General features: G+C 38.0%; 1 protein-coding gene across 1 annotated transcript; it reads left to right on the top strand.

Annotated features, from left to right (window-relative positions):
• Nucleotides 1-1241: 1241 nt before the first annotated feature.
• On the top strand, nucleotides 1242-16804 carry dkk2 (dickkopf WNT signaling pathway inhibitor 2). Its single transcript, XM_060871455.1, has 4 exons — nucleotides 1242-1718; nucleotides 10707-10869; nucleotides 13101-13214; nucleotides 15579-16804. The coding sequence occupies exons 1-4, from the start codon at nucleotides 1482-1484 to the stop codon at nucleotides 15827-15829; spliced, it is 765 nt and encodes a 254-aa protein (XP_060727438.1). The 5' UTR covers nucleotides 1242-1481; the 3' UTR covers nucleotides 15830-16804.
• The last annotated feature ends 1493 nt before the right edge of the window (nucleotides 16805-18297 follow it).

Raw genomic sequence — 18297 nt, 5'->3', positions numbered from 1 at the left:
CATGTGCTGTGTTTGTCACCAAAACAACACCGACACAGCTAAACTCACTAAAGTTTTCATTTAGTCTTTCTGATGTTTGAGCCACATCTGCACGATTTTCTGCTCTACACTGCTCCCGCTTTATGGCTTCGACGCTCTTCTACAAATGTTTGTAATCTATGTCTGATTTTTGCTAATACAATTTGTTTGAACCCCATATAAACAAAAATGGCTTTTTATTAAACCCACAACATTGCCCGACCTTGACCTTTACTGAGTTTGAAAGTTGCTGGACCCCTGATTATGATGATACTTACACAGCTTCGCACATACAGTAGATTACTGTAATTCCCTATTCCTTAGCATTTCTCCGTAACCTCTAAACATAATCTGACATATTCAATATTCAGCTGTGGGAGTCCTTATTCATACCATACACATTACACATGCACTCCAACAGTGAAGCTGGCTCTCCATTTCCTAGAGACTCAAATACAAATTCTTACTTACAAAGTGCTACGTTGCCTCGCCCTGCCTTATCTGTGAACCGTTGTAGCCTTACACTCCTTCTCAGACACTCGGGTCCACCGAAACTCTTCCACCGGTGATGCATAAGAAAGAAAAGACCAACATGACAGTTTGGGACAGATCAGAGTTTTATATACCTTTTTGACAGCACATTCTTCTCCCAATATATATATACCTGTGTATATATATATATGTGCACCTTTTCTTCCAAAACATGTCCATACGCACATATCCATAAAACTTAAGTGTTATAAAGTTCCTACATCAACACACTGGTTATAATCATTGTGTATTTTTATGTCCTTTTGCCTTGTATTTGTGTTGATTTTAGTACCAGATCAGACCAGTACTTTGGACTTAAAGTTATGAAGAGTTATGATGTGAGTAATGTGAGTAATGCCTAATATGGTGATTTTCTGAAACTTGAGTAGTTTCTTGTCATTTCTTGATGAACCCCAGTGCTTTAGTGATTACGACACTAACACACTGTAAATATACAACAAACTTTTGAATTATTATTATTATTATTATTATTATTATTATTATTATTATTATTATATTTTGTACTATTAATCACAGGCTCCAAGCAGTATATGCACATGCATGTGTATTTATGTCTCATGCACATCCTCCTCCTGCACATCCTCCCTTCAGGGCTTTAATGGGGGCGGAGGGACAGAGTGCTATAAAAGCGCATTGGCCCCAACACACAGCCGCAACGGTGTACACCGGTACACGCGCACGGATTAACCGAGAGAGAGAGAGAGAGAGAGAGAGAGAGAGAGAGAGACTGACTGCTCTATACTATCTCATCAGATTAATTAATACTACACTATGCTGACAGACTTTTGACGGACTTTACTGCACAGGATTGGTTGCACACTCCTGCGTGTTTAATTTCCTCCTCCAAGTGTCAAAGCTGAAAGTGTCCTTGCAAAGAGAGAGAGAGTTAAGATAAGAGAAAGTCCGGGAGGATGCTGTCGCGGAGCTCGTGCTGCTGCTGCTGCTGGCTGCTCGCGGTGCTGCTGAGCCACGCTGGAGTCAAAGCGACCAACCACAACAAGAGCAACAACTCCATCAAAACGGCGCCGCTCGGAGAAGCGCCCACACCCGCCGCCGCCGCAGCCGCCGCCGCCGCCGCAGCTGCTGCGCCAACGCACCCGGGAAGCGCCGCTCACGTGCTGGCGAAGAAGGCCAACGTTCCCGTACAGGTAAAGTGCACGCGCTCTGGCGCACAGGTGTCCGGGATCCTAATATCCGTGCAATCCTCAGATAGATACGGGTGACTTCTTAAAGCTGATTAAAACAAACAAACACAACAAAAACTATGACATGCATTGTCTACACTTTTGGGCACGATCGCTGTAATCTCACTAAAAATATTGTAACGTAACCGCTTTTGTGCCTTTATTAGGATAAAACTCACAAATTGAAATCTAGAATATATAGAATATATTTTTAAGAGCGAGACTTAAAGTGCAATTTCTAAAAGTTCACTATATTCACATTAACCCTAAAACTACTAAAGGGATTTATTGTGAATGCACAGGGTGAGATGTTGGGTATTTCAGATCTATGTGAGTTTATAATAAGTGCCACTCAAACTTTGTGTGTGTGTGTGTGTGTGTGTGTGTGTGTGTGTGTGTGTGTGTGTGTGTGTAATAGTAATATTGCATAACTTAAACAAATAACACATAGCATATCGCACGTGCACAGATTCACATGGAACTCTTGAACGTCTAACTAGAAGTATCTTGGAAATAGGAAAAGTGATCAGATTTCATGCCCCAATCCTCATTTTATCTCCAGTTGCATAGGCAAATTTTTTTCAAGCCAATTTTCCTTATTTTTTTTTTTTTTGTTTGTTTTTTTGCTGTTGTCATTTACTTTAATATTATATTTTCTTCTCATTGTTACATAAATGCTTTAACGTCTTTAAAATAGTAGGACGGGAAAAAAAATAACTATTATTAAAAATAAACAAATATAGAAATAAAAAAAATATTATAAAATAAAGTGTTGATGCTGGTGAGAGAAAGCTTGGCCTGTGGTTTGCACCAGCTCAATTTGTGACATAAATAAATAAACTCTACATTTAGCAAATTTCTACATTTGTGGTTCTGAATGCTTTCCTCCAGAGTGACATCTCACACGAAAATACAAAAATATCATCAATAAATAACATGACATAAAGCTAAAAATCTGAGTTTCATAGGATTTAGTGCAAGAAATAGTACAACTAAAAGGAGTACAGTGCATTTAAACAAAAAAATTTTTTTTTAAACATTAGACGTTGTCCCTTCTGTCTCCTCAGCCTCGGTCACATCAGTAATATTTATTTAATAGTTAACATTATGAGACTAAGACGATTTGGTTCTTTATTTTCTTATATGTAGACAGAGATAAGTGACTAAATCACTTCAGTGGTACTCGATGTTGTCAGTGATGTGCTGTGTATCTCTCTACATTTCCCCCAAATAAACCATTTCACAGACTGACCAAAAAAACTGTGTGATTAATTTGACTAAACTGTTTGTGCAACACATTTCTTAACATTTCCGAAGGACTGTTAGTTTAGTCAGTTCACTGGACAGCAGAAATAATAATAATAATAATAATAATAATAATAATAATAATAATAATAATACACAATCGTCAGACTGTATATTTATCCAGTGTCACCCAAATGAGGATGAGGTTCACTTTTGTGTCTGGTTCCTCTCAAGGTTTCTTCATCTTCCGTCTAAGGGAGTTTTTCCTCACCACAGTCGCCTCAGTCACCTCAGACTTGTTCATTAGGGATAAATACAAACACATTTAAATATAAGTCTAATACTGATCTTGAACTTTTGTATAATCTTAATGTTTGTGTAATATTAAACTTTTTGTACTGTATTTCTTATGTTCTGTAAAGCTGCTTTGAGTCAACGTCCATTGTTGAAAGCGCTACATGAATAAAATTGAATTGAATTAATAATATTGCGCTACTATTACGGTCTAAGGGTTGTAACTGAAACGGTGGATAAAATCTGAGGATTTTACGATATGGATGATTCAATCATTCAAAACGCAAAACACATTTATAAGCAGACAGTGAAAGGTCTAGTCGGGTTTGTTATACACGTAAATTCTGATCATTTTCATATTATATCTCGAGGACTCTATAAATGAAAAAAAAACTGTTTATTTTTATTATGGATTTAATCCTAGCTTGTTGTTTTTAGTTTTTTTTCCAACTGTCTAGAATCAAGCACGATTTAGGTTTTCTTGCTGTAACTCATTTATTTATTAGCAAGTTTGGTAGATGTGCATAAAAATGAGGAAAAGCCTTTCAGAGATTTTAAATACATTGGACAGTTGATCATAAGTTATGTGTAAATAAATCTTTCACTTTTATCGTCCTTCTTGCTTGAGACTTTTATTATTAATTATTTCTATAACATTATAGATCGAGAACGTTCTACATTATTTCTATAATGCTGTACACTGAGAATTATAAATATATTAACTTGCAATAGTGGGTAATTTGTAATAGCGTTAGTTGTAAAGACTTGATTTTTCATAAAAAGTTTATGATTTTGTTTTAACAAAGAAGTTCCTGATGTGTCATGAAACATAGTATGGAAAAAAAAAGAGGTGAGTGCATTCGCACATCATAAATCATGCTGTGAAAAGGCAGTCCTGGCACTGATCAAGTTGATAAAGTAAGGTCTTTGTCTTTCTCTCTGTGTGTGGTGTTTTACAAACTTCCAGATCTTCTCTGAGCCTTACAATTGATACCACTGATCCATTTGGCTGATCTGGCCACAGTGATATACCCAGAGTGTTATAGACTCATTGTTGCAGAACTGGAACGTCATGCTACATGTAGCCAATCAGGCAAAAGAAGGTGATTAACCGTGTTGCTGGTGCTTTATGTAATGCAGCATGGATTCATTTCCAGGCTTTTTTTTTTATATCAAGCGGTGGCTGCCTTCCACCCTGCCCGAGGTGCTCAGCGCTGACCCTCTCAACCTAGCTAAAGTGCTTGTTTATGAGCTGGGTAAATAAAAGATAAGTGTTGATGCCAGTGAGAGAAAGTGTGGCCTGTGGTTTGCACCAGCTTCATGTTATTTTATTTATTTATTTTTTTGCAAGGAGCCTGAGGCGTATTTATATACAGTGTAAAGCTAAACGAGGAAGGTTCGGCTAAACGAAATTCAAACTGCTGGAGGGATTTTTTCTGCGGCTTTTCACTTTGTCACTCTCGGATCAGTGTGATGTAGTGAACCTTATTAAGTAACTGATGGTGTTGCCAGGAATTAAGTGTTAGACTGATGGAAAGATGTTGGCCTAGATGTTGCAATCGCAAATAGAGCGCACAGCTTCATGCACTGGAACTCCATGGCAGACTACAATGCGTGACAGATGAGGTGCTGAGTGCGGCTTTTATCACCCTCTGGACAGAGGTGACTCACTGAAGTGTTGGACGATTTTTGGGCGGAAATTCACCATCTAGCTTGTTTGCTAGGCTCACTGATAAACGCGTTGTGTTTATATCCGCCTTTAGAAGGCCGCTCATCCCCTCGAGGGCTCCAGCTCGCTATCATTAAAGGATGAGTGGAAGATCTAAACATAAGCTTGCAGTAAATAAGTCCCACTTGTTTATGCTAATACACTGCGAATTAGGAAACGGGAAAAGGGCCACCCAACGTTGCACACTAATGCCAAAAAAGAAGCAGTCTGTTTGTTTTTTTGTCACATTAGCAGAGTGGGTTTGCAGCTTGAAGACATGTTGTAGTCGTATCTTTTGGCACTCTGTTGATGAAGACTTCCTCGCTATAAATAATAATGGTATCGGGTATTCTCATTCGCCCTCCCCAAGGACTCATAAATCACAAAAACTTCAGTTGAAGCTCGGAAGTTGCAGATTGTTTCGGTTAAAAGAAACCCCCAGTGGGAATTTTGAGAAACTGTACGTGGGTGGGCATCAGCTTTCTCTTGTTTTTTGTGCTTTTGCCAAAAACAGGGGTACTGGCATGGGCATGGCAAGCTTCGCTCTTTTAACCATGAGCAGCAGGGATGTGGATTCATACTCAAACCTGCTTGAACATGAGACCTGTTTCTCATCAGCAGCTCAGCCCCCCCCCCCCACCTCCTTTTTTAAACCAGTCCTCTTATTTAATTTGACACGGTGGTTCCGTTAACGAGAGTGGGGGACCAGATTGTTTGGCTCTGGCTTGTAAAGAGAGGAAACAGGTCTCTGCTGCCCCCTTTGGGGTTAAGTGGCTGTTTAGTGATGCTAACGAGCTGAGAGAGTGAACTAAACCAGCCCGAGGTGTGACGGCTCGTTAGCGCTGGATAGGCTAATCACACCTCTGTCGCTCCTGCGAGCCTGCGAGACGCCGCCACTGCTAGCACCTGGCTTAAAGTAATCGTTATGATATCCAGAGCTTGAGTGAGCTTGTGAGATTGAGTGTCCAATTATCCGTGCTCATTAAAACCGTTCATTTCCTAGCTAGCACTTTTCCTTTCTTGGTCGTTTCTCATAGGCTGCCTGGTGTTTATGTAAATCGTGTTAAATGAGTGACAGGCTTACGTTCAAAAGTGGCCCTTTAGGAGTTAGTGCACACATGTTTTGTGGTGGATAGATTAACCTTAAACTTGGGCTTCAAACAGCCAGAGAAAGCCCAGGCCGCCTCTGTGATCTGGTCCTCGCGGCCTTAGCATGGATAGGGTTTGTTTGCTCTGTGACATCGTTTATTTTACTCTGGGAAACCCTCTCAGCTCACTAACACCATTCATGGTGTCGGGTGTCCATTCTGATTCCCTCAAGGTCAGATCCAGAGAGGCCCAGAGGCCCAGGAGTTCACAAACCGCATGTGTGAAACAGCAAACCATTCACAATTACCAGTTCCGCTTCAGAGTTCCTACCAGACCAAAGCTGGTGTCTAGGCTTTAAAAAAGCAATCTCATTTGAATGACTTTATTTACTAACCTTTTCTCTGGAGCGTATTATGGAATTAGTTAGTCGTCAGTGTTGCTGAGAGATGGTGATTTAGCCTGTGCTGAATGACAACTGAAATCTGTAAAGCCAATAGCTTAATGGTTACGGTTATTTTTTCCTTGTTTGTCATTGTAGAAGAAGCAAATGTACCAGGCTTTGGTATTATTTAGCAATCCGGATCTGATATTAAATCTTAGGAGTGACAGGTTTACGGAAAGGATAGGGAAAAATATCAACTGAGAAAGAGTTTACAGCCAAAGACCAAAATGGGTTGGACTTCAGAATCCACTCATCTCAATCTTCTGCTTTCTTCATCTATTATAAGCTTTCTATCACCTCCTAAGCTTTCTATAGAAGCTTATCTATCACCTCCACATGCAAAACACCCAAAGCCTCTCACAGCTACTTACCTTTTCTACTTATATCAACATTAGTTTTTGAATAGTGCTTTAGGACAAATTAATGATTGTGATAATAATGTCACTTTGTTTTTTCTTGATGATAGCCTTCAAAGGAGAACGCCTATACAGCGTAAAGGTTGAAGTTCATGTAGTTAATTGATTTAAGGTCTCAGCCTATTATTGAGTTATTTATCTTAAGGCACATAATTCAGTAAGTACAGTGAAACTAATCGCACAAGTATGTAGAATGAAAATTGGACTCAGCAATGGTGAGTCATTTGTTGGCCCAGGAAGATGAAAAAGTAAAGCGTCGGGTGGCATGTAGGGCTTCTGGTAGAAGCTATCCTTTTACACAGATCCAGCATCAGCTATCTTTAAATAAGTAAATAAATAAAAATAAAACAAATTCCTTACTCTCTCGGTTGCAGACTGGTATTGTAAACTGTTGTAGAAACGACATTGTTTACATTGACATTATTTCCTGTCCAGTGTCACCCAAATGAGGATGAGGTTCTCTTCTGAGTCTGGTTCCTCTCATGGTTTCTTCCTCATATCGTATCAGGGAGATTTTCCTCGTCACCGTCACCTCCGACCTCCGACTTGCTCATTAGGGATATATATATATATATATATATATATATATATATATATATATATATATATATATATATATATATAGTATTTTAAATTTGAAATTAATACTTTAAAATAAAATGTAAACTCTAATTGTATGTATTCATTTATTTATTTTTATTCTTATTTTTTCTTATTATTATTGTTATTATATATATATATATATATATATATATATATATATATACATATATATATATATATATATATATATATGTATATATATATATATATATATATATATATATATATATATATATATATATTGTCTGATATTATTATGAGGATTATTTTTCTTTGAAGTGTTTGATTTTTATTTTATAGTATTTATTTTATAGTCTTTTATTTTATAGACTTTTTTAAAACAAAATAGTCTTTATTGTATTTATTTTATTTTATGTACCAGAATTTGCTTTTTTTCTCCAATTTTCTTTATTAAATAATAACTCATCATCCTTTTTTTAATGTCCACAAACCAAGGTCAAGTCTCTCTATGTCACGTTCCCAAGAATCACTCGCTCCTGAAAAGTTACAGCTTTACCGATGAATGTTGTGAATCACTAACAATGGTGACTCTTTCCAAAATAAGCTAAATAAGCATCTCTTCTTAAAACATAAACAAAAATATGTTTTGGATCCTCTATAGTAGCCCCTGTGTGCAGAAAGTATAGCAGATTAGAATGAGTGCATTAATTTAAAGCTGTGATTTGCCTTGCAGCTGGAGCTACTGTCAGAGTCATGCCCAAGACCATACACAGAATAATTTACTGCTGAGAAAACAGAAAGTCGAATGTTCATCTCAGAGAGAGAGAGAGAGAGAGACGCAGCACAGTGTGTGTATTAGCTGACGAGCGCTCAGCTGGACTCTCTTACAGAACACAGGCTGCAAACACACAGCGACTGTTCATGCATGTCCTCACATTTGTCAACTGGTCACATGAAAGTGCTGGAGCTTGGTGAATGTCATGGGTTTCATTAAAAGGCACTTCTTCTCTGTAACGCAGTAGGACTTAATATGAGCATAAGACTTCATATGAGCGCAATTTGCAACAAGTTAAGGCATGTTAGTCGCCCCGCGGCCCACAAGATACGGTTCATTACCGGGCTCTTTGCATGGAAATCATTGTCCCATTGTATTTCCTCACAGACGCTTTATCACCAGAAATTTTGCAAACAAAAACAAACAAAAAAACGCTGTTTAAACGATTATAAAGTTTTTAATGTCTAAAACTATTTTTAAAGCATTAACATTATGTGAAGCTTACATCAGGGAAGAACCTCAACTCTATCTATCTATCTATCTATCTATCTATCTATCTATCTATCTGTCTATCTGTCTATCTATCTATCTGTCTATCTATCTATCTATCTATCTATCTATCTATCTATCCCCCCCTATCTATCTATCTATCTATCTATCTATCTATCTATCTATCTATCTATCTATCTATCTATCTATCTATCTCTCTTTCTCAGTTTCTCCCTCTCTCCCTCTCTCCCTCTATCTATCTATCCCCTTTCTCTATCTCTCTCTTTCTCGCTTTCTCACTCTCACTCTCTCCCTCACTCTATCTATCTATCTATCTATCTATCTATCTATCTATCTATCTATCTATCTATCTATCTATCTATCTATCTATCTATCTACCCCCCCTCTCTCTCTCTCTGTCTCTCTCTCTCTATGGAGTGTAAATAAAGACTGATCTCTTCTACCTGTATATATAAACTCAATTCCCTCCTGTTTTATTTGGCCAGCACTTCAGTTTGCATCGAGCGTAAGAGCTAAAATATGTTCGTGGAAACAAGTGGAAAACCAACTGTGTGCTAAACGAGTGTAGAGAGAACTCTACTGTCAGTTTAAGGCAAGAGAATTCGATATAATACGAGTACAAAAATCTAAAATTACATTTAAAGTACATCATGCTGTTCCGAATCTGCGTTAGCTTTAGGGATCATTTTTCACATGTCACACAGTATTACTACTCAGTTCCTAGACCCAGTCGTTCCTCTGGGCGGAGAATTCGATACCGAGTATCAAACAGATTTTGATTTCATGGCAGATGCACTCGTGATTGGCTTAGGATGGAATTAAAGGCAGATCCCAGGGCATGTAAGGCTTAATCGCTGTGCTGAGCTTTAACGTTTGATCTGTGTGATTTTAAAACATATTGTAATGTTTAAATAAATTGAAATAAATATTGGGCAGGAGTTTAGAGGAATGACAGCACCAGATATGAGATTAGATTAGACTTCCAACTGGGTCATCACACACACTAATTTATTCTTTTGTCTTTTTTCGCTTTGATGATCTCAGTGCAGCAAAAACATTAGTCTTGCTTTTGTGGATATTTTTATATCAATGCGCATCAGCATTCCATCAGATTAAAGATTAATTAAAACATACTGGAATGTGCACGTAATCCATCATGCGTTCAATGTGCATCACTGAATATCTCATGCCATCCTTCCCAGTACATCCATAATAAAGAACTCTTAATGTTTAATAATAATGCAATGCTTCCTAATGCTTTTATTACTGGAATTTGTTCTTTTGTAAAACATTTCTAGCATTTCTGAGACAAACTACCGGGTCTGTTTTAAATATAAATACCACCCACAATCTGTTTAAACAGTTAACCTCTCCTTATCCTGAATATTTATCCAGCACATAAATATATGCTTAATAAGTGAGTATCATGGTCGGGAAAACGTGTCCTAGACTTGACTCAGGTGAAAATATTTACCTTATAACGTCTGTTTAGCATTAGACATGTTTTCCTTCAAGTTACGGCAACGTCTGAAAGTTTTGTTTGACGTTTCTTAGAGAAACCGCATATAGGTATGAAATTTCACACCGTTCTGACTCAGGAGAAGTGGATCCCTGGTCTGTGAAATGTTAATTTCTTGATTTTTTTCTGGATAATTATGAAGACCAGCTGTAACGTCTCTCAGCCTTTTTCTGCAAACACTGCGTGTGTGTGTTGAGTCTAACTGATAAAAATCAAAAACAAAGTTTTCACCCTGAACAAGGTAAAGCCTGGCAAGCTACAAATGATCCTTAGTGTTCCTATGAATGTGATAATGATGGATAAACGTGCAGCGAATGTGCGTGTTTTTAAGTGAGCACTTAAATCTTAAAGCTGATTTGTGTGAGTTGATTCGTTTCTCTCTGTCTCTAGGTGTACAGCATTGAGAGTCAGTGCAGCAGCGATAAGGACTGTGCGGTCAGTAGTTACTGTCACAGCTCGCAACACGCTCCGTCACGATGCGTCACCTGCCGCCGGAAGAAGAAGCGATGCCACAGAGATGCCATGTGCTGCCCTGGGAACCGCTGCAGCAACTGTATGTATCACAGCATCCTGAAGTGTGGGTTATAGACTACAGAACTAGTCTGTAGAGTTGTTTTGTAGTATTTTTGTGTCCATAAGTAATTACGTTCACACTAAGTCAGTCACGTCGCTTGTTGTTTGTCTTTTGGTACAGTTGTTGATTGTGGGCGTGGCCTGTAAGCTGTTGTTATTGTTTTTTTATTCAGTTTCAATGAGATGCTTTAGTAGCTATATACAACTTCTAAAGAATTACTATTAAACAAATTTAAAAATTGTTTCTTTGTTTTATATTCATTTTCATGGTATGTTTAACCTTATGTTGCCTTCGTACTAGCGTCACTGGCAGATTAGCCAAGCTGTACGCTGTAGAACATGTGGTATGTGGTAGCATGTGGAAGCCTAGTGGTTAAGGTGTTGGGCTACCAATTGGAAGGTTGTGAGTTCAATCCCAGATCCACCAAGCTGCCACTGTTGGGCCCCTGAGCAAGGCCCTTAACCCTCAATTGCTCAGTTGTGTATAAAAAAATTTAGATAATGTAAGTCGCTTATGGATAAGAGCGTCTGCCAAATGCTGGAAATGTAAATTCAAGAAAGTTCACCTGCTGCCTTAAAGATCTGACTAAACTCAACTTAAAGTTAATCATTGCTTCTCACAAGTGGTCAAGACAGCAGATAATTATAAGTTTAAATTTAAAAAAAGTTTAATATCCATATCTTCACTGTGCGATTTTACAGGACGACAGGATGACATCGTATCAGGTTAAAATATCTCGAATATAGTCCGTGTGTAAAATTTACCATTGTAAGATTATTAAACCATTTTTAGACATTGTGTGCGAATTCCAAGGTGGAAATAGTGTCTTTAATGTTAAGTGTTTATTATTTATCTAACAATAGAATCAGAAAACCTGGATCAATTACTGGAAATAGGTTAGTATATAGGTTATATATAAATTCTTTCTTTGAACCACTGTTGCATCAGTCAGCTTTATGCTCAGGTCTTCATCAGCGAACATTCGAAGACTTCGACAGGAAGGAATTAGTGTCGGGTCTGCGGGGAACTCAGAATTGACCCTGACCCGTTAGTTAGCAGCTCTTGGCTGCACTGTTCTAAACTATTGTAGAAAGAACATCATTTACGTTGATATTATTTCTTGACCAGTGTCCCAAATGAGGATGAGGTTCCTTTCTGAGTCTGGTTCCTCTCAAGGTTTCTTCTCAGGGAGTTTTTCCTCACCACCGTCACCTCAGGCTTGTACATTAGGGATAGATGTTAGAGATATATAAATAACTAAATTTTATTCTGTTTCTATACTTCTGTAAAGCTGCTTTGAGACAATTTGAATTGCTAAATTGAATTGAATTGAATTAAAAAACAAACAATCGGTCCGTGGACTCCTTTGAGGCAGTTGATTGAATTTATCGCTTCAACACATCGTGTTAATTATCAAATCTCAATTCTCATGTCTTTTCATCATACTTACTGTCACTTTGCCATCATCTAGTGTGAACACAGGGAAAAGAAGTGATAAAGCCATACCATGTCTTAAGAATAATTTTCTTTCAGCATTCATGCTTTATATGGAGTTCATAACATCTGTGTCATGGAAATGTCATTAAAATGTGTTTCTTGGCTTTGTATTTTCTTTTAAGACAATTTTGGAATCAAAATCATATTGAAAACAAAGATTCTTGCTAGAAAAAAAAGCCTTTAAACTAGCAAAATGAACCATTTTAACCATTGTTTTAATGATAAATATGTACTGCACGAGCAGCTGTTTTACACAAAAAGTGTGCAGCTACTCCATGTATCATTATTATTGTCAGGACTCAGCCTGGACTCTGGCCATGTGCCGGTTGTTTACGTTCTCTGTCACATGTCTGCCCTGCATTCGTCTGCTCCTCCCTGTCTGCACACCTGTCCCTCACGTGTCTTGATTGTTAGTAGTATTTAGTTATGCCAGTATTTATGCCTGGTGCAGCGCGGGATCTACTGTCGTTTTGTCTTGTTTTTAGTTTGTGTCATGTTTCGTGTTTTTTGGTTATTAAACCCCGTTTGTGTTTGTCTATCCTGCATCTGGGTCCCTTTTATCCTGCGTCCGCGTCCATTACAATTATTATGTCTTCATTTCCATTTAGATTTACATGAATAAATATACTCATGATAAAAGTTTCCAGATAACTCATAAGAATATTGTCATGCTGCCAGTCACACTGATGCCACGTTTTTCTTCCTGTCTTTAGTTATCTGCGTTCCATTCCCCGAGAACCTCAAGACTCACCACATCCCACCTGTAAAGGAGCACAAAAAGCTAAGCAAAGACAAAGGCTGGAAAAAGAGCAAGGTCTCCCTCAAAGGTTTGGGAATTTACATCGAAATGTTTTTACATCTGCAGGGTTTAGAAACCAGTTCGTAGAGTTTTTGCATATTTCTGTGCAGTTAGCACATGGAACCTGAGCTCATGTCATTGATTGTGTTTGTGGAGAGGGAGCGCCAGGCTGTGAACGCAAACATAATTGCCTGTCGCTCGTAAATGAACCGAACCCTGATCGTTCAACACAGCTGGAAGCATGCGCTTTACTGCGAAGCACACGGATCGTCCTACTCCTTACTTTAGCTGTAACAGGTCGCTCGGGTTAAATTTAATATAGCATAGTTCCTGACGAAATACCTGTTGAAGTGTGAAGACAGGTGTGTAGATGAAGATGTTTTGACATTTAAAGCTATCATTTGAGATATAAAGGAAGTTAATAGATTTGTGTTAGGTATTGATTCAAAGTTTAGGTTTGTACAATAATCTGTGTAAACAATTAAGGTCCTAAAATTAACCTAAAATAAATTCCAAACCTACAATTATGCAATTAAATACAACTTTCCTTATTGTTAAGTCTTGCAAAATAGATGGCTTTCCTGCATAAGGAAATTAGCTGGTGTGCGTGGTTTTTTTTTAGTGCTATTTATGAGCGCAGAGTATAAGATTGAATTAACTTGTTTTTGCGGGACATGGTTGACGAACGGTTCAGCCAAAAAAAAAAAAAAAAGGTAACGAAATGTTCCACAGTCTGTGAATTTGTCATGATGCCATTTAGGTTGCGAGAGGCCAACATATTGAACAAACATCTCACATGACACTTTAATGTATATATAATAAATATTTGCTATGCTAATTGTCCTGCTGAAAGAGTAATCTATATCACCAGATCAAACTGGTTAATAAATCAGGAAGTCGTTAGCAGGGAGGCGCCGAATCTCTCTCTTTATATACAGACCTTCTGAAGCAATTTTAAATTCAGTGTAACAACCAGAGCTCTGGATGTGTTTAAACTCCTGTAGGAAGAAGCCAAAACAATGTAATGGTCTCATTTTCCTCTGTTCCCTCTGGACAATTTGGATTTGCAGGACTTCCTCAGTAGAATTGCTTGATTGCTTACAGTGAGGTTGTACAGGCTGTAGGATACCTGCAGGCTCCACAAATATTGTTATTCGGTTTGGATAATGTAATAAGCCCATGAATTTGTGGTGTACCATGTAATCCTTGTGTTGAACTTTATTGTCCATGGAATATGCAGTGTCTGTTCCCTGAAGTTTAATCCATTTAAATGTTCCCTCAGAGGTACGGTTTTGGCTTCTAAGATATGATTTATCAAGCTTTAGGATCCAACCTTACTTGAGTTTTCAGCATGTACTAATTTTCCACTATATTTTACTGGTTTTATCACAAATCAGGATCTTCCCACACACACGTTTTATATAGAGCCTTTCCAACTAAAGAACTCAGTTCTAAACCTGGGAAAATTTACTAAGGTTTATTTAGCGCTATGTATTTTGCACCTTGTACCATTACCTACAGTACATACTGGGGGTTAGGGAGGGTGGTGTCCTCAATGTTTCTATGGATAGATAACTGTTCTAGCTTTATAAAGAGGTTCCTCTTTAGCTAACAGCTGTCTGCTCCCAAGTTCTACATTGGACTCGAAAAACATCAGGATGCTATATTAAACTGTCCATTAACTCTTCACTGAACACCCCAAGTTCAAGAAAGCAAAAGAATAAAACTCAGACTGTTAACAGCGTTCTCACAACCTTAAAAAAATGGTTTGTCCTAGTCCCATGATTCGTAAAGGTTGTATGTAGGAACCCGAATTGAAAGGTTGCTTGTTCGAGTTGAGCTTTTTAGAAAGCTAGAACCGATTAATCATCCAAAGAACATTTTGGAGACCTTTTGTACTGTAACTGGAGATAGCATCAAGGTTAAAGGATGAAGAAGAACTTTAGAACCATGGAACTATTAACCATTTAAAGAACCCTTACAGAACCCTTATTTCCTCAGAGCAAAATACATAACAGTCTTCTACATTCTTGAAAGAAAGGTTTAATCCTAATTGTACTCTAATAGGTTTTTGGGTCGTAAAGATGTATGAAGATCCTGTATAACAATAAATATCTATTACATATAGAGAAACCACCTTAGGAACCCTGTTCCATCTAAAAATGTAGGCCATTTCAGCTAGAAAATAGGGTACTCTATGAGTGTCGTTTTTACCCGGAAGTCGTTATAAGTCGTTTTTACCCGGAAACATGGCATTGTGCCATTTTTGTTTGCAAAACAAGTGGCCCATTGGCATGGTATTATTTTACTGGATTGTATAAATGCTTCAACATGGTACAAAATGATTAAAATCAAATGATTAACTGGGTTCATGCCTATGTTTTGTGTGTAGGTCATGAGGGCGACCCTTGTCTGCGTTCCTCAGACTGTTCAGAGGGTTACTGCTGTGCCCGCCACTTCTGGACAAAGATCTGCAAACCGGTACTACGCCAAGGCGAAGTGTGCACCAAGCAACGCAAGAAAGGCACGCACAACTTGGAGATCTTTCAGCGCTGCGACTGTGCCAAAGGCCTGGCGTGCAAAGTGTGGAAGGATGCCACGTCCTACTCTAAGTCCAGACTGCACGTGTGCCAGCGGACCTGAGAGGAGTGAAGGAGTGTCAGTGAATGTGGTAACTGCCCCAGAAGGCACTTTGTTCCCTCCAGGGAGCGAGGTGGAGAGGACTCACTCTTCCCAGGACTCAGAAATATGTGAAGGGGAATTATGGATAAGCGAGAGGAGATTACAGTGAGACAGAGATTCATCTGGGCCAGTGTGTGTGTTTGTGTGTGTGTGTGTGTTTGTGGGTTTGTAATGGATGATTGACGTTCACTATCGCTCATTGAGGTTCATGATTAGATACAGCTTTGGCTCGTTTTTACCAAGCGTCTTTTCGTGATTCTTTTTATTTTTGCTGCACATGTTTTGAAGAGATTTATTTGAAAGCCATAGCCTTAACAACAGGTAATGAGGTAAGGAAATAATTTCACTGTCAGTAGGAATTTAGGCTTGACAGCGATCTAAAGCAGGACTGAGTTATCCAGTGATGAGAAGCACACAGATTTCATACACATTCTGCCAGGCTTCAGGATAATCTATCAGAAATAACCACTATGTTCCATGGATTCTGCAAAAAATATACAACCATAATCTCTTACTGTTCTGTACACTTAAGTATATAACCACATGTTCATGTCTGTTAAGTCTACCACATCTCATTTCAAGCTTATTACTTTTTTATAAGCACTCATTTTTTATACTGTCAAAAAAAAATAAATAAATAGTGCACTGTCACTTAGTCTCAGCATCGTTGAATATGCAGAATGAAACCATGCTCCACTGTTGTTTACTAATTTAAGGCTGTATTCATTGTTGATGTCTTAAGTCTACAAATTCCATTAATATTATGGTGCAGAGATATGCTATAAAATAGCACTTGATCCAGCACATCCTATTATTTATTTCTATAGTGATCAGCAATAACATCACTTGAAGCCTGAACACCATCATTATCTGTGTACAGGATATTGGATATTTTATCATGCAATTTTGATTTGTTTAATAAAATTAATAAAATAATGGCAATGTTTTTGTTCATTCAAGGCTTTAAAGAATAAGCTGGCCTAGTATTCATCCACCTCAGTTTAAGCTAATTATTAACATCATGCTTAAAGACTTTATATATAGAAGTCTTTATTTTGTCACATATACAGTACATTACAGTACAGTGAAAAGATTTCTTCGCATATCCCAACTTTCGAAGTTGGGGTCAGAGCGTGGGGTCAGACATTATACAGCGCCGCTTGAGCAGAGACGGTTAAGGGCCTTACTCAAGGGCCCAACAGTGTCAGCTTGGCAGTGCAGGGGCTTAAACCCTGATCAACAACCCAGAGCCTTAACCACTTGAGCCACCACTGCCAATGTCACTGACGTATTATTAAATTTAAAGAGATGCTACTTTTAATAAAATTCATTAATATTGTCAAATTCATGAATCTAATATTAGCCTCAAATTGCATTACATTTACAGCATTTAGCAGACACTCTTATCCAGAGTGACTTACATTTTTATTTCAGTTTATACACCTGAGCAATCGAGGGTTAAGGGCCTTGCTCAGGGGCCCTGCAGTGGCAACTTGGTGGACCTAGGATTCGAACCAATTACCTTCCGATCAGTAGTCGAACACCTTAAACACTGAGCTACCACATCCCAATTGCACTTTTTTGTTTTTTCAGCCCAAAGCATACATTTCATTATGACATATGTCACGTGGTTAGACGTTAAACTGTGCATCATACTCTTCCTCACTCCAGCTGATATCAGGCACAGATCTTCTGCTTCCAAATCCTGAGTCACTGAGACATTTTTTGAGACATCTGACTGCACAATTTATGTATTAAATATTGATTAAACATGCTTAAGTCAACTCTGAATACAGCCATTAGTGAACAGTGGCATGAGTTACAGTTTACATGTTCCCAAAGTCTATGAATATGCTTTCAACAGCAGTGCAAATTGAGGATAAGGTAAACTGCAGGGTAGCGTTCTGCAAAACAAAGCATAGTTCCCTGAAACCTCCACCTCTTTTTTTTCATAGAACGGCATTAATAACTAAAATATGCATTGGGAATCCAGGAATCAGGCAGTGCTGTTTGTTTTACAGATGTTGCCTATTTGTTCGAGGCAGGATCTTATGATCTTAGTCTGTTTTCACTCGGCAACATCCGTTGCCATCAAGAAAGCCCAAACACATGAAACATTATCGTATCATGACAACACCTTCCAAATATGGATCCAAAATCTACAAGGATTATGGGATCAGGTTCGGATTACAATTCTGGTCTTAAACTGTCGGATATAAAACTGTCGGTCAAGGAAAAATAATACTGCAGTATCACAGAGTGATCAAGACAGAGAAAATGAAATGCCTTTATATATTATTATTATACAGTACTGTGCAAAAGTTTTAGGCAGGTGTGAAAAAATGCTGTAAACAATAGAATGCTTTAAAAAATGGAAGTGTTAAACATTTATTTTCATAAATGAACAAAATGCAGTGAATTTGATATTG

The sequence above is a fragment of the Tachysurus vachellii genome, chromosome 6 (genome assembly GCF_030014155.1).
Source record: "Tachysurus vachellii isolate PV-2020 chromosome 6, HZAU_Pvac_v1, whole genome shotgun sequence".
In the NCBI taxonomy this organism is placed as follows: Eukaryota; Metazoa; Chordata; class Actinopteri; order Siluriformes; family Bagridae; genus Tachysurus; species Tachysurus vachellii.
The sequence above is the reverse complement of the archived record's forward strand: the minus strand, read 5'-3'. Positions and strand labels throughout refer to the sequence as shown.